Source organism: Falco cherrug, chromosome 16 (assembly GCF_023634085.1).
Source record: "Falco cherrug isolate bFalChe1 chromosome 16, bFalChe1.pri, whole genome shotgun sequence".
Classification (NCBI taxonomy): Eukaryota; Metazoa; Chordata; class Aves; order Falconiformes; family Falconidae; genus Falco; species Falco cherrug.
This window is the reverse complement of record NC_073712.1, coordinates 2,966,783-2,978,943: the sequence shown is the minus strand read 5'-3', so window position 1 is coordinate 2,978,943 and position 12,161 is coordinate 2,966,783. Positions and strand designations below refer to the sequence as shown.

The following is a 12,161-nucleotide window of genomic DNA, read 5'->3' as shown; positions in this document are numbered from 1 at the left end:
CACGCCATCAGGCTATCTGGTTTATTTTTGTAGATTAGAAATATCTACAAGTCAAGGTCTTGCTCCTGCTCTGCATTCAAAGCTGTGGAAGCTTTGCCACATCTCCAAAGAGAATGTCTCCACAGCTGAAAAGCAGGCAGACTTCTGCCTGGGCTGGGAAATAGCCCAGTCTTGGTTAGCTGGGCAAGGGTGACGCAAGGGTGAAAGGCTAGGTGGGCAAGGGTGATGTATTTTTCAGAGGAGTGAGAGTGTTGAGCTACTTCCAGCATTAGCCCTGTTGTGCTGGGGATATTGCTCAGCAGCATTTCACCTAGGGAGAAGCAGATAGCCTTTTGGAAGTATTTGTCTGTCTCTGTTGAATAGATAGCAACCTCAGTGATCATCTTAGTGTGGACACCTATGTTTCAAGCATCTGTGAGTGAAGATGTGAATTACACTGTGGTAATTTTTGGAAGGCTTTTGCTGTCTTTCATTTCTTGTAAAAATTCTGTGATTTCTCGTCTAGGATTGAACTGAAGTCAAAGAAAAACCATGGTTATTCATGTAAGAAGGGAGCAGAAATTTTAAAAGTAAGCAGGAAAGGGTCTGAATGAGTCTCTGCCAGCTGATACGTTATTTTCTGGTCCTCATTTAACATAGAAGACACTAGAAAAGGCGATGTGGTTGGATTAATTACGCTGAAGGAATGTTCTCTTGCGTATCCTGGCACTGTTATTTTAACTGTGCAATCAATGTGTGGCATTAACATGCTTCTGTCTCACTCTCCAGAAGGCAAGAATTCACAGGAGTATAAGGAGTCACAGCAGCTTATCTTTAATCCAGGTGAATTTCTGAAATAGTTAAGGCCCTGTAAACTCAGGAGGTTATGCATAGTGCCTGTATGGCATATTGTACATTGAGAAGATGCATATGTGGTGTCTGTTACCACCGATGCATATATCATCATTATTTCTTTTTTTAAACTACATTTGAATATGGTCATCTCTCATCTCTCAATAGGTTATAATTATGTTATGTCACACTGGACTGGGAACAACCGTATGACATGATACATTTGGTAACAAGAAAAGAGTAAGTTTCTTGATAGCTTTGGACCTGAGAATTTGGACCATGTTCCTGTTTCATTGTAGATACTCGTCAATATTGCCTAGTGTAGAGAGAAGTCATGAGGAGTAGCAAAGAAGAAATGTGAGCGTAACCTAAAAAGAGCTTAGTAGAATACTGTTGCAAGCTGATGTCAAGTCATCATGTCTGCTGAAAACTGTAATCATTAGACATTTCAGCTCAGGAGTTTAGGAAGATACAAGACTACAGAAGGCAATAGGGGATTATAATGCTCACTGTTAATACAGTTCAGTACTTTGGAGGACAAAATAAATCCATCAGAAGAGGATGATCAAGAGTCTCTGAAAAACTCTGCCATTTGCTATGCAATGCCCTGCCCGGTGCAGGGCAGGGTGCCCTGGAATCATCGTATTTTCCTTTCACTTTTCCATCTTTTCCCTCCCACAAGCTGTTTGTTCCCTTCACTTGCAATTTTTAAAACATCTGCCAATGGTTTTCAGAAGTGACTATGTGATACGCCAAAATATCAGCACATGGAAGCTGGAGCACTGAAATGTAAAACTCTTGTTTTGGTGTATAGCAGCAAAAGTCACCCACACCAGACGGGGAGGTGACATAGAGGACTTGGCTGTCATTTGCACAGTCCCATCTATCATTTCCCATTTCTGTTGTTTCATGTGCATTTCCACTGAAGCCAGTGAGGCTAACAGAATGATTTTCCAAGTAATCAATTATTTATGAGATTTGTATAGTCTGCAGAGCCCTAAAATAAGGTTTGTGTTAAGGGCAGCAGTGGAGCCAGTGATTTGTTGTGGAGAGATGTCTACGTTCCTGTTTGCCACTGCCGATTAACAGAAAAACAAAGTTTATCCTTTTGGTTCAGAATTTGACCCAGAAGTGCTGTGAGTTACACTTTCTTTGGCCTATCTATGGGACATGCGACACAAATTATTTTTGTTAGCTTAGTTGTCTTTTACCCTTAGCTGAAACCAAGTGTCATACAACTAATGCAACTCCAAGCTAAGCATATAACAAGGGGATGTTGGGGTCCTAGTTTTCATCCAGTATAGTGTGGCAATATTAGATTGGATGAATGGCTGATATAGGGAACAGAATTAAAACCATGGGTGTGCTGACAGAGTCCATCTGCCTTTTAAAACTGTTGAAAGTTGCATGTTCTTCTGTGACTGTGTTGACTGAAGGAGTGCAGAGGGTAAACAGAGAGACAGCATTAATCCCACATGGGAATCTAATCTAATTGCTCTTTCAGAGCTTCAGTAACTCTATAGTTCCCGAGCATCTCTCATATGACAAGGAATCTGCCTTCACAGTTCACTTGCAAGATAGTGATGTGTTACATTACATGTTGTCCAATTTCTAAATACAGGGAAAGAGACACCTTTAGCAGGAGGTCACATGAGTGATCTATAACAATAGCTAGTTAACGCCAAGTTCACACTTCACTATTTCCTTCTAAAGTAGGTAGTAGCTTATAGTCTGCTCTCAGGTCTGTTGCTAATTTAAACAAGCTAATTTAGATCAGGATGTGCTTCTGCTTCATGCCCCAGTTTAGACATCCATTTCTGTGGCTTTCTTCTCAGCAACTGCTCTTGTCATCCATCAGAACTCACCACGTGAGTGCCATGTGGTGTAATATTTGCCTGAAATATGAGAGGAGGTCTTTGGAGGCAAGCCAGATGACATGGAAATGGAAGAGGTGACAGAGGGATGCTGTTAGATGCATACGTTTTCCATTTAGCCCTGCTAGCCATTTCGTACCTGGTTTGCATTGGTTCAGAACTGTGTCATGATGTGTTTTGGAAAGGCATACCACGGTGTGTTGATTGGCAGGCCTTTTTCAACTTGGCTGCTAGGATGTGGCAAGTGAGGAAGGGCAAACTGTATCATAGAAGTGAGCAGTATTAATGTCTGACAGAAGTGAGCAGTATTAATGTCTGACATTTTCCTTGTGATCTGCGAATAAATGAAATGATTTGTCTTTTTCACAGGAGAACCTGTAGTCTGTTTGTGCTGACCATAGGCAGCTGTGTAAAGCACCATGACAAGCCATCAGGCAGGTGAGAGAATAAACACAGCAATGAAAACCGGGGTACCCCTGAGAAAAAGCCCAACTTGCTTTTCTTGTTTGGTAGGTAGGTATCTGTCTTTCACCACCACAAGGAGAGATACCAGTAACTGGCCCATCAGGTTCTGCTGACCTTTGCAATAGTGTCTTTGTCATGTCAGATTCGGAAGTTTTATTTGGAACAATAACAGAACATAAAGCATTCTCTATCCAGGTCGCCACTAGACCTGTAAGCCGATGTGGCCCTGGATTGTGATCTCTCTTTCAGATTTTCCCATTGGGCCCTAGCTTGGCAATGAATCAGCACAACATCACAGACTGTAACGCTCCAGCCTTTGGACACGCTTACAGCCTGTAGTACTAGAATGCAGGTGTCCTTTATAGCAGGAACAGCTACTGTTCCACAGAGGCAATGCAGATTGAGAGAGTTTCTAAAGGACAAATTATCTTAACTGAATGTATTTTTCCTTGCCTTCCTAGTAAGATCCTTCAAGAAATCTTCCATCCCAGGAGTTGTTATAACCCAGTTTGTGGATGATATTCCAAAAGGATGCAGCACACCTGACTTTGAGCGGAAACCCGTCACTCTGACATTGCAGGAAGGTGAGATTCTTGAAGAGCAGTCAAAGCCACAGACCATCTCACCTTCATTAAGCAATTATCATAATTAAAGGAAGCTAGTCTCTAAGGAGATTTGACTATACCAGAAAAAAGTGTTGTGTGGCCAAAGTCTTTGTTGTACTGATGAAAATGCCATCAGTACTGATAGAGGTATTCCGAGTTTTCGCTAGCATATGCAAGATCAAAATCTGGCTCCTAATGTGTACAACAATTCCTGTGAATTCTGCAGGAAGCTCTCCAAGTATTTCACAGCAAAAGATTAAGGGCATGGAAAAAGTCGGTTTTTCCTGTTGAACTAACTACTATAGAGTGTTCAGCACCAAAATTAACTGCTTTTTGAAGTAAGATATACTGACTGCAGATGCTGTTTAGGCTGTACTTCAAGAAGCAGTATGGATCGTTAGAGTACAGAGAAGGCAACTAACGAACACCCTGGCTTTCAGTGTCGTTACGCCCATCGGTTGATTTTCACGAGCCATTGAGATTTTATGAAGGAGCGCAGTGGCCTCTAGTGGTACCTTCCTCCTCCTCCACCTTCCTCCCATTGCACGTTTCAGGCGTGAACCAGGGCGGTTTGGTCAGCCGTCCTGCCTAAATTTCTCAAGTTATTTCATTTGCAGTAGGTTCCTCGTAGTTCACATACAAGATGTTAGGGCCTCCAGGCTGGTCACTGTGAACTGAATTCAGTGGCTGTGCAGAGGCACGAGTGTCTCTGTATCACCGTTGCCCCATTGCATTCAGTGCCTGGATTAGCTGATACTCCTAGCTGTGGACTTGTGTCCTGTGACAGATGGCAAGGATAGGAATTTGCAGCCAGAATGCCTAAAATTTGGCAAAGGTATAATCAGTTGGAAACAACCTTAATATTAGATAGTACCGCAAGCTCAGAAATAGTTGGAAGATGTCTTTTGATAAGAATCTGTTGGCAGGAGCTTGCTGCATCAATTAAGTTTTTTGGTGTTGACTGCAGAAGGGTGTGGGAAATATTGCAAGACTTTCTGGGGAGAATTTTTAACAGTGTTGGTCACCTGAAGACCAAAACTATTGCATAAGAAAGATAGTAATCGTTTCCACCCTGAGCTACATCCCCAGTCACAACTCATCTCCGTTCCTATTGCCCTGTGACACTCCCGCTTACCTACACGAGTCATTTCTGTGTTTTGTTTCATATTGTTTCCTATGTCTTTGAAGCCTTTTGGGAAAAAAAAAAAAAAAAGGTTTGTACTAGGCAGTGGTAAAGCGGTTAGAGGTTTCTGTGGTCAGCTGCAGTGTACTCGGGGTTTTAGGAAGCAGAGGTGAATGAGAGAGCTCACAGGTAAACCCCATCCACTTCTCCCTTCCTTGCCTCTTTGAGTAGCTGAGCCTGGTGTGTTTGGGGTGCAAGGTGGTGCTAAGCTAGCAGACAAGGAAGATATTCCAGACAGAAGACATGTAGGGAGTCATGGGGAAACACCCTAATCTGCATGGGTCTTCCCAGTTGTGGTACAGTGTTGTCTGTTAAGAATGGGTTTTCTGAAGTGTGCAGAGGGGGTATTTTCTGGTTTCCACCTCCTAATAAATCCAAATTTATCCAGATGAAAAAGAGACCAGGAGCTGCAACTATTTACAGGTGAACTTTACCGGTGACTGTAGAGACAGGGGACTCCAGCACACTAAGTCCTTTGTTATTTAGCATCCAGCCCAGCATGGTCACAGCAAAGAAAATAGTCTGAAGGAATGGAGAGGCAATGGGAACTTTAGGGGAATATATGCGTGACGAGAATGGATCTGGGCATTTCATGGCGGTGGCACAAGTAGTTCATACAAGTAGCCAGAAGCAAGTCTAGGCTGAACTTGCTATAGCACCACTGATTTCAGAGACTCACAGGATGTTAGCAGCCACGTCTGGCAGGCTAACACCACATTTTAAGGACTTTTTATGGTTGAATACAGGCAAACCCTGACATTACTGGTGTGGGGAAAGGTAGCCCAGCCTGGACTTGAGCTAATAACTGCTTGCTTTTTGACCCTGCCCAAGTATTGAGGGAGGTCAAAGTCAAACCAAGATACCAAAATGCTGCTCTCTTGGGTACATGATTTCTCTTAGCCACATGGCTGTGCAATAAAAACGTAGGCAAAGGCCATACGTGTCAGTGGTGAATTTTGAAGTTAGTTTTCAAGTAATCTCTTTGAAAGACAGTGAGTTAGGATGGAGATTATGGCAGATGTCTCACAGTAATTTGGGCATTCAATGCAACTTAAATTGGTAATTTGGGCATCTTTTACAGAGAAAACAAAAAGATATAATTATTTTTGAAGAATGTTTCTGCCTAAAACAAAACAGATGTCTCACTCTGGAGATCAGTCTGTTGACAAAATAAGGGGCCTGACATGAAAGTGCTTACATTCAAGCTGTCTTAAATAATTAATTTCTTGTCTCTTTTCAAAGGTAAAAATGCCATTTTCAGAGCTGTCGTCAAAGGTGTCCCAACCCCTGACGTGAAATGGACACGTATGCGAGGAGGAATGGATGATCCTGCCAAATACGAAACATTCTTCAATAACATTACAAATGAATTCATTCTGCAGGTAAAGATCAAATATTTCAGACAGGACTCATGGAACCAAGAGTGCAATGGAAAGGAAAAACCTGCAGTGGGCTGATACAGATGTCAGCAGGTCTGAGAACACAAAGATAAGCAAACTAAGCTTTTTAGATCATTCTGGGAACAGAAGAAAGATCTGAGATGTCATTTAGTAGCTGTTTTATTAGAAGCTGAAGGTGTGTGAGCTGAACCACGGCACTTGTGAGCTTTTACTGTGTTCCTCTTTTTAAGATAAACCAACTGACTACAGATGACAGTGATTTGTATCGTTGCTGTGCTGTGAATGAATATGGGGAAGCTGCATGCTCTGCCGGCCTCAGGATCATACAAGGTAGGATTGCCAGGTTCTGTCCTCCAGAGGTCCTGTGGTCCCAAGCGGTTTGCTTTGCTGTCCTCTGGGGGTGGGTGCCCAGAGCATTGTCTAAGTATCCTTGCTGTGAAGGTCTGTTTTTCCCCTCACTGGGGACTGGAGGTCTCCTGTGACTCCCCTCATGTTAGTGGCTCCATGACAGTATGAACCTTAAGGCAAGGGAGAAGAAATTGTGGGCACTGCACTGGACCATAGTCAGACACTCTGGATTTAGTGTTGAATTGGCTGAATAATTGCTTTATGATGTTGAACAAATCAGTATTTTGGAAGGGATTCGTCCCACTTCAGACATCTGTGGTGTCCACCTGACCTAGTCCCCTGCTTCCCTTTATATTCAGTGGAGAGAAATGAGGACTTTGTGGGTACGATATAACGGAACTGTTCTTGGAATCTACTTGAGTAGGAGGTGAACTATGTTGGAAGCATCCGTTTCACCTGTGTGCCTGTAACGTAAGCTTAGAAGGAAACTATCTGTGTTTGGCCAGATAATCCTTGCACCTTGGCTCCCCATCTCTAAAACAAGATGTTAATATTTCATACCATTGCTTAAACTATAAGCTTCATAGGGCAGAAAATTTCCTCCACTGTGGAGAGTATCCAGTAAGCACAGAGTTGGTTGTTACAGAAATATTGCATTCGTAGATGGAGATTACTAGGAGTCAGGGTCAGATTGACAAGGAAATTCAGACTAGGATTTCCTCTTGCATTGGTATCAGATACAGAGGGTTTATAGTTCAGTGGTTTACTGGTGTTAGTTTGAGTGTTAATTTGTTCAATTTACGGCTTGTTTTCCCTGTTTTCTCTTATAAACTACAGTTGGCTTTAAGAGGAAAGCGAAATACGTTCCTGTTCATCCTGCTGATGGTAAGTTAGAGGGTTTCTATATATATATGTATATACACACACATATATATAAAAATATAAATATACAGTTAGATATAATTTCTTTTTTTGGGGAGTGGTATAATTAATTCTTCTCTGTCTACCACATTACCACTGCCCCAAACTTGTAAAGAATAAAGTAAGACAAGGGTTAATGAACTCTGATGTTCTGTCATCTCTTTCTGCTTGCTCTTTACCTTTGGGTAAAGTGACATTCTTAGACATGGCTTTGAGCTGTTCTAAGTAATGATTCTGGAATTGTTAATGCTAGAAAAGGGTTTTGTGATGTCAAATACAGCTGGATCAAACACAACATGGCTGGAATATAGTGGGTCTCTACAGTGTCCTCTCTAGAAAGAGAGGAAAGCCCCCTAGGAAAAGATGATCTTTAACCCCACTCAAAGATGTGAGTATGGCAGAGAATACTGGCTCTAAGTTTCATGATAGTTTTTTTGTAAAGTGTGAAAAAATCACCAGGGGTAAACAGCGTAGTAGAATGGCCTGTTTTCTGTGGCTGTTTTGCATTATCTTCTTTTTGGGGATGTATTTTACAGTGTTGGGTATCTGAATGTTTGTTGTTCCCCCCCGCTCCCCTTTAATAGAGTTAAAGAAGATGCTTCAGGACTTCAGGAAGCTGCTGAGGAAGCGGTAAGCCTCTAATGAAGGCCATTGTTACACTTCCAAGATGTTTCTTGTTGATAGGGGACAGCTTCATAGATCTTCAAGGCAACATGTCTTGTTTCCAAAATTGTTGACAATCAATATGGAGAGACATAACAAGACTGTTTGCCACTGTCTGTAAGGCTGAGATAAAGAGCAGGTATCAACCTCATTTTGAGGTGTACGTTCCTTTGCACCACAAGTGTTTGATTTAAAAGATCTGTTTCTCTGCTTTCTTGTTTTTAGCTCAGAAATAACTTCCTAAATGACAAGTCTTCATCATCTTTCTGGCTGATCAGGGACTGAGCCCTGGCTCCCAGGCCAACTGCACAAACTGCCATGTGCACATTGCAGAAACCCCTTCACTTCCCAGGTGGGACCCTTCAGAGATTGCCTAATGGGAATGATCTCTGGCCTGTGCAACATCCCAAATTGTGCTGAGAAGTTACTGGAGAGAGTGCAGGCTGGCCTGGGCCAAAGTGTGCCAGTGACCAACAATTTAACAATGCAGCCAACTGCATTAGTCTCGCCCTGTACAGCCCAGGGCAAGACTGTACCCTGGCAGCATTGAATTTGTAGCATAGATGCAGAATACTTGTTCTGGAAGAGTCCCATTCTTTCTTGTCTACATCTACAGGGCCAAGTAAACTACAAAAATGGAGAGAGAGATGAAAGAGGATTAAATACAGAAAAACAAGACATCTTGTTGCCTGTCAAAATATTTTGATTTTTTTTTTCCCCTTCCTGGTTCTAAGGGCCCCAGCACCAAAACCAAAACCCTTGGACAAAGAAGCAGTCTGGCAACTGTTGCTGCATGCAGATAGGAGAGATTATGAAAAAATCTGTATGAAATACGGAATTGTTGACTTCCGTGGGATGCTGAGAAAGCTGCAGGAGCTGAGGAAGGACGCGGAGAGTGAACAAGGAGAGGTAAAATAAACTGAAACCACTGAAAACACTGATTTTTAACAAATTGCAGAGTGCTATAGTTCTGCAGTAGCTTCTGAAAACAGGCTAAACCTTCCTAAATTTGCTTTGTAGATGAAATTTTTATTGCATGACAGAGAATGATTTATGACAATGTTTTAAAGAGGTCCTACCTCTATACTCATGCAGATGAAAATGCTATTGACTTTTTTGAAGTTCCGTTCATAAATTACAGGGGATTCTGACCATAGGGTAATGCTAAAATCTGTATTCGGTTGCCTCTGATGAGAATCTGGACCCCAAATTGAAAAGTTATATGCCTGAGAGTCAAAACCGGCCTTTACGTACCAGAACATGTAGAAACCTGGATTCTTAGTGGCTGCATAGTGTGTGAATGACTAGGACGTAGCACATAAAATATAATTTGCCTACAAGAGGAAACTCTGGAAACTTACAGATGTTTCTTCTATACACATGAAGTTAGAGGTAGCTCTTTTCTCTGCAGTTAAAATGTAGATTTCACCTTAGTTCAACAATTTAAGAACTTCTGTCATGGTAGCCTTATTTAATAGGCTCTTGTATCTTTCTTTGCAGCTAATACACAGTATCAAAAACTTTGGACACATCAAGGTCAACAAGGAGGGAAAAGCTATGTTCACTCTGGAGATGGACCTGAAAAATAGTAATAGCAAAGTTTATCTGCTGAAGGTGAGGGGGTGAGATGAGTTGGCCAGCTTACAGCAGCCACTGAAGTCTTCTTGCATAAAATGCTTGATCTGCTGGGCAGTGTCTGAGAGCAAATAAGCTTCTTAAAGTTGTCTGTCCACTGCAGAAACCTAGATTGGCTGGGGAGAAGTGTTGGTGTGGGTATCCAGGAGGTCTTTGGTGGTGAATATCTCTTGGGATTTGTAGATCCATGTAGAGGGGAAACAGTCAGTTACTGACATCCTTTTGGCTTCAAGAGCTCTTCCAGTAAGAGGAAATTCTAACAGTGTCTTTCAGGCTCATATAAGAAAAACAGACTGATTTTATTCACCTTCTCGAGTGTGTTATTCCACTACAATTCACTTTTGTGAAAGAAGATCTCAAGGAAGTAAAACATCCCATCTAGTTCTGTAGTTATCCTGGTGTGATCCCCAGGTGATCAGTGCTGTGGATCGTTTTCTGGAAGATACATTTCAAACTGTGGTTAGTGGCTTTAATACAGGGGAAATTGGAATTCATTAAAGAGGAGGTCAGATGAACTCTATGAACTTCTGAATCAAATGCATGACATGAAGTCGATGCAGCCACAGGATGGAGAACATAACCCAAGTGTTTTCCTGTCTGTAAAGTGGTGAACTCACCTGCTTTATGGCATCCATCTATGAGGATGCTAAGTCTAAGCAAAGAAAGTACTTTGTCCTCCAAGTTACAATAACTGTGTATTATTTAAGTTTCAAACCCTTATCTGAGCTAGCAAAGTGCTATTGTTTTGCCCAGTTCGAGGGTCTGATGCTCTGCTCTGTGCAGGACTTACTGCACATAGTATTACCTGTGCGTTACATAAGCAATGAGCCCTGTGAGTAGTAATAGAGTGTAGGCTTCTCTGTTGTTAATTGTTTATATCAAGGTGATCATAATACAAATTTGGCCTCATTTGCTTGGAATGACATGCACTAGTTGTGCACTGCCTTTAAGAGCGTATTCTTTCTCTTCCTAGGATGGTGAGAGGGTCAGATATGGAACGGAGGATGAATACAGAAAGTACTGCCTGAGGAGAATTGGAAAAAGGTATAATTTCATTGTCAACGATGTACAGCCAGAAGATGCAGGCATGTACCAAGTCAGAGTGGAGGACGTACCTGTTTTCTCAACTGAACTGGATGCTGAATGTAAGGAATCGAGTTAGATGCATGTGATGTGCAACTGTAACAAGGAATTATTTTTGGCTGGAAAATTGTATATAGGAACATATGCAAAGCTCAGCAGTAAAGCCTGATAACTACAGAAGATGTTTTTGTGTTGCCAAGTAAGGGCTGCTTATATGACACAAGAAAAAGAGGGAGGATGATTATGTGATATGGGTGTTGCATTTGTGGTCGGAAGTACTGGGTTCAAGTACCACTTTTGTTCTGACTTCTGGATGACAGTGAGAAAATTCCTTAACTTACCCATGCTATAGTTTCCTTTTGTAAGCTCAGAATAATAACTACCATCTTGATACAAGTATCATGCTGCTGAAATACATTAATGACTACAAATTACCACACATCACTGCGATGTGCTGATATAAATATCTCAGAAGATAACAAAAATCTATTTTTCTGCTTTTCTGTCCTGTAGAACTGGGCACAGGAGCACATCTCACTTTTTCCTTTTTCTGCTTAAACCAGTGCTTGCAGACATGGCAAGTTCCTGTCTGTCTGTCTTCCTTCAGCTGCAACAACTTCTTCTTGGAGGACAGAAATAGCTCTCTGTTTCCCTTCTACAGCTTTTGATTTTTCCATTGCAGCCATCCCTGTGAGATTTGAGCGGCCACTCAGTGATGTGCGCTGTCCTGAGGAACAAGATGCCGTCTTTGAATGTAACCTACGCACACCCTGCTACGACGCTGTGTGGCTACACAAAACCCACCTCCTCGAAGCAAGTGAGAAGCACCAGATCTCCGTAACACCTGACGGTCTGACCCACCAGCTGATTATCAAAAACGTTGTGCCCTCTGACAATGGCATGTACACGCTCGACACCGGACTCTGCTCCTCAAATGCCTGGCTTGTTGTAGAGTGTAAGTGACACTGCATTATTCTCATGGTGTTGGCTTGAGGTCTGTTAACAAAACAATATTCCTCTCACTGCCCGATTGCTTATTGAGCTGATTCTATGCTGAGAAATGAATTACTAAGCCTCTAGTTCCTAAATTATATTTGGAAAAATGAAGGTCTGGTTAGACCCTGGCCTCTTCAAATGAGAGATTTTTTTTCCT

At 42.0% G+C, this 12,161-nt stretch overlaps 1 protein-coding gene across 4 annotated transcripts in view; it reads left to right on the top strand.

Moving 5' to 3' along the window:
* Window positions 1-12,161, top strand: part of IGFN1 (immunoglobulin like and fibronectin type III domain containing 1) — a 63,282-nt gene that overhangs the window by 31,366 nt on the left and 19,755 nt on the right. For all 4 annotated transcript variants that reach the window (XM_055727992.1, XM_055727995.1, XM_055727993.1 and 1 more), the window contains 10 exons: window positions 3,075-3,143; window positions 3,632-3,754; window positions 6,201-6,340; window positions 6,589-6,688; window positions 7,544-7,591; window positions 8,212-8,257; window positions 9,025-9,199; window positions 9,791-9,904; window positions 10,899-11,070; window positions 11,691-11,963. In XM_055727992.1, coding sequence (XP_055583967.1) covers window positions 3,125-3,143; window positions 3,632-3,754; window positions 6,201-6,340; window positions 6,589-6,688; window positions 7,544-7,591; window positions 8,212-8,257; window positions 9,025-9,199; window positions 9,791-9,904; window positions 10,899-11,070; window positions 11,691-11,963 — 1,210 coding nt within the window. In that variant the 5' untranslated portion in view covers window positions 3,075-3,124. The remainder of the gene's footprint in view (window positions 1-3,074; window positions 3,144-3,631; window positions 3,755-6,200; window positions 6,341-6,588; window positions 6,689-7,543; window positions 7,592-8,211; window positions 8,258-9,024; window positions 9,200-9,790; window positions 9,905-10,898; window positions 11,071-11,690; window positions 11,964-12,161) is intronic.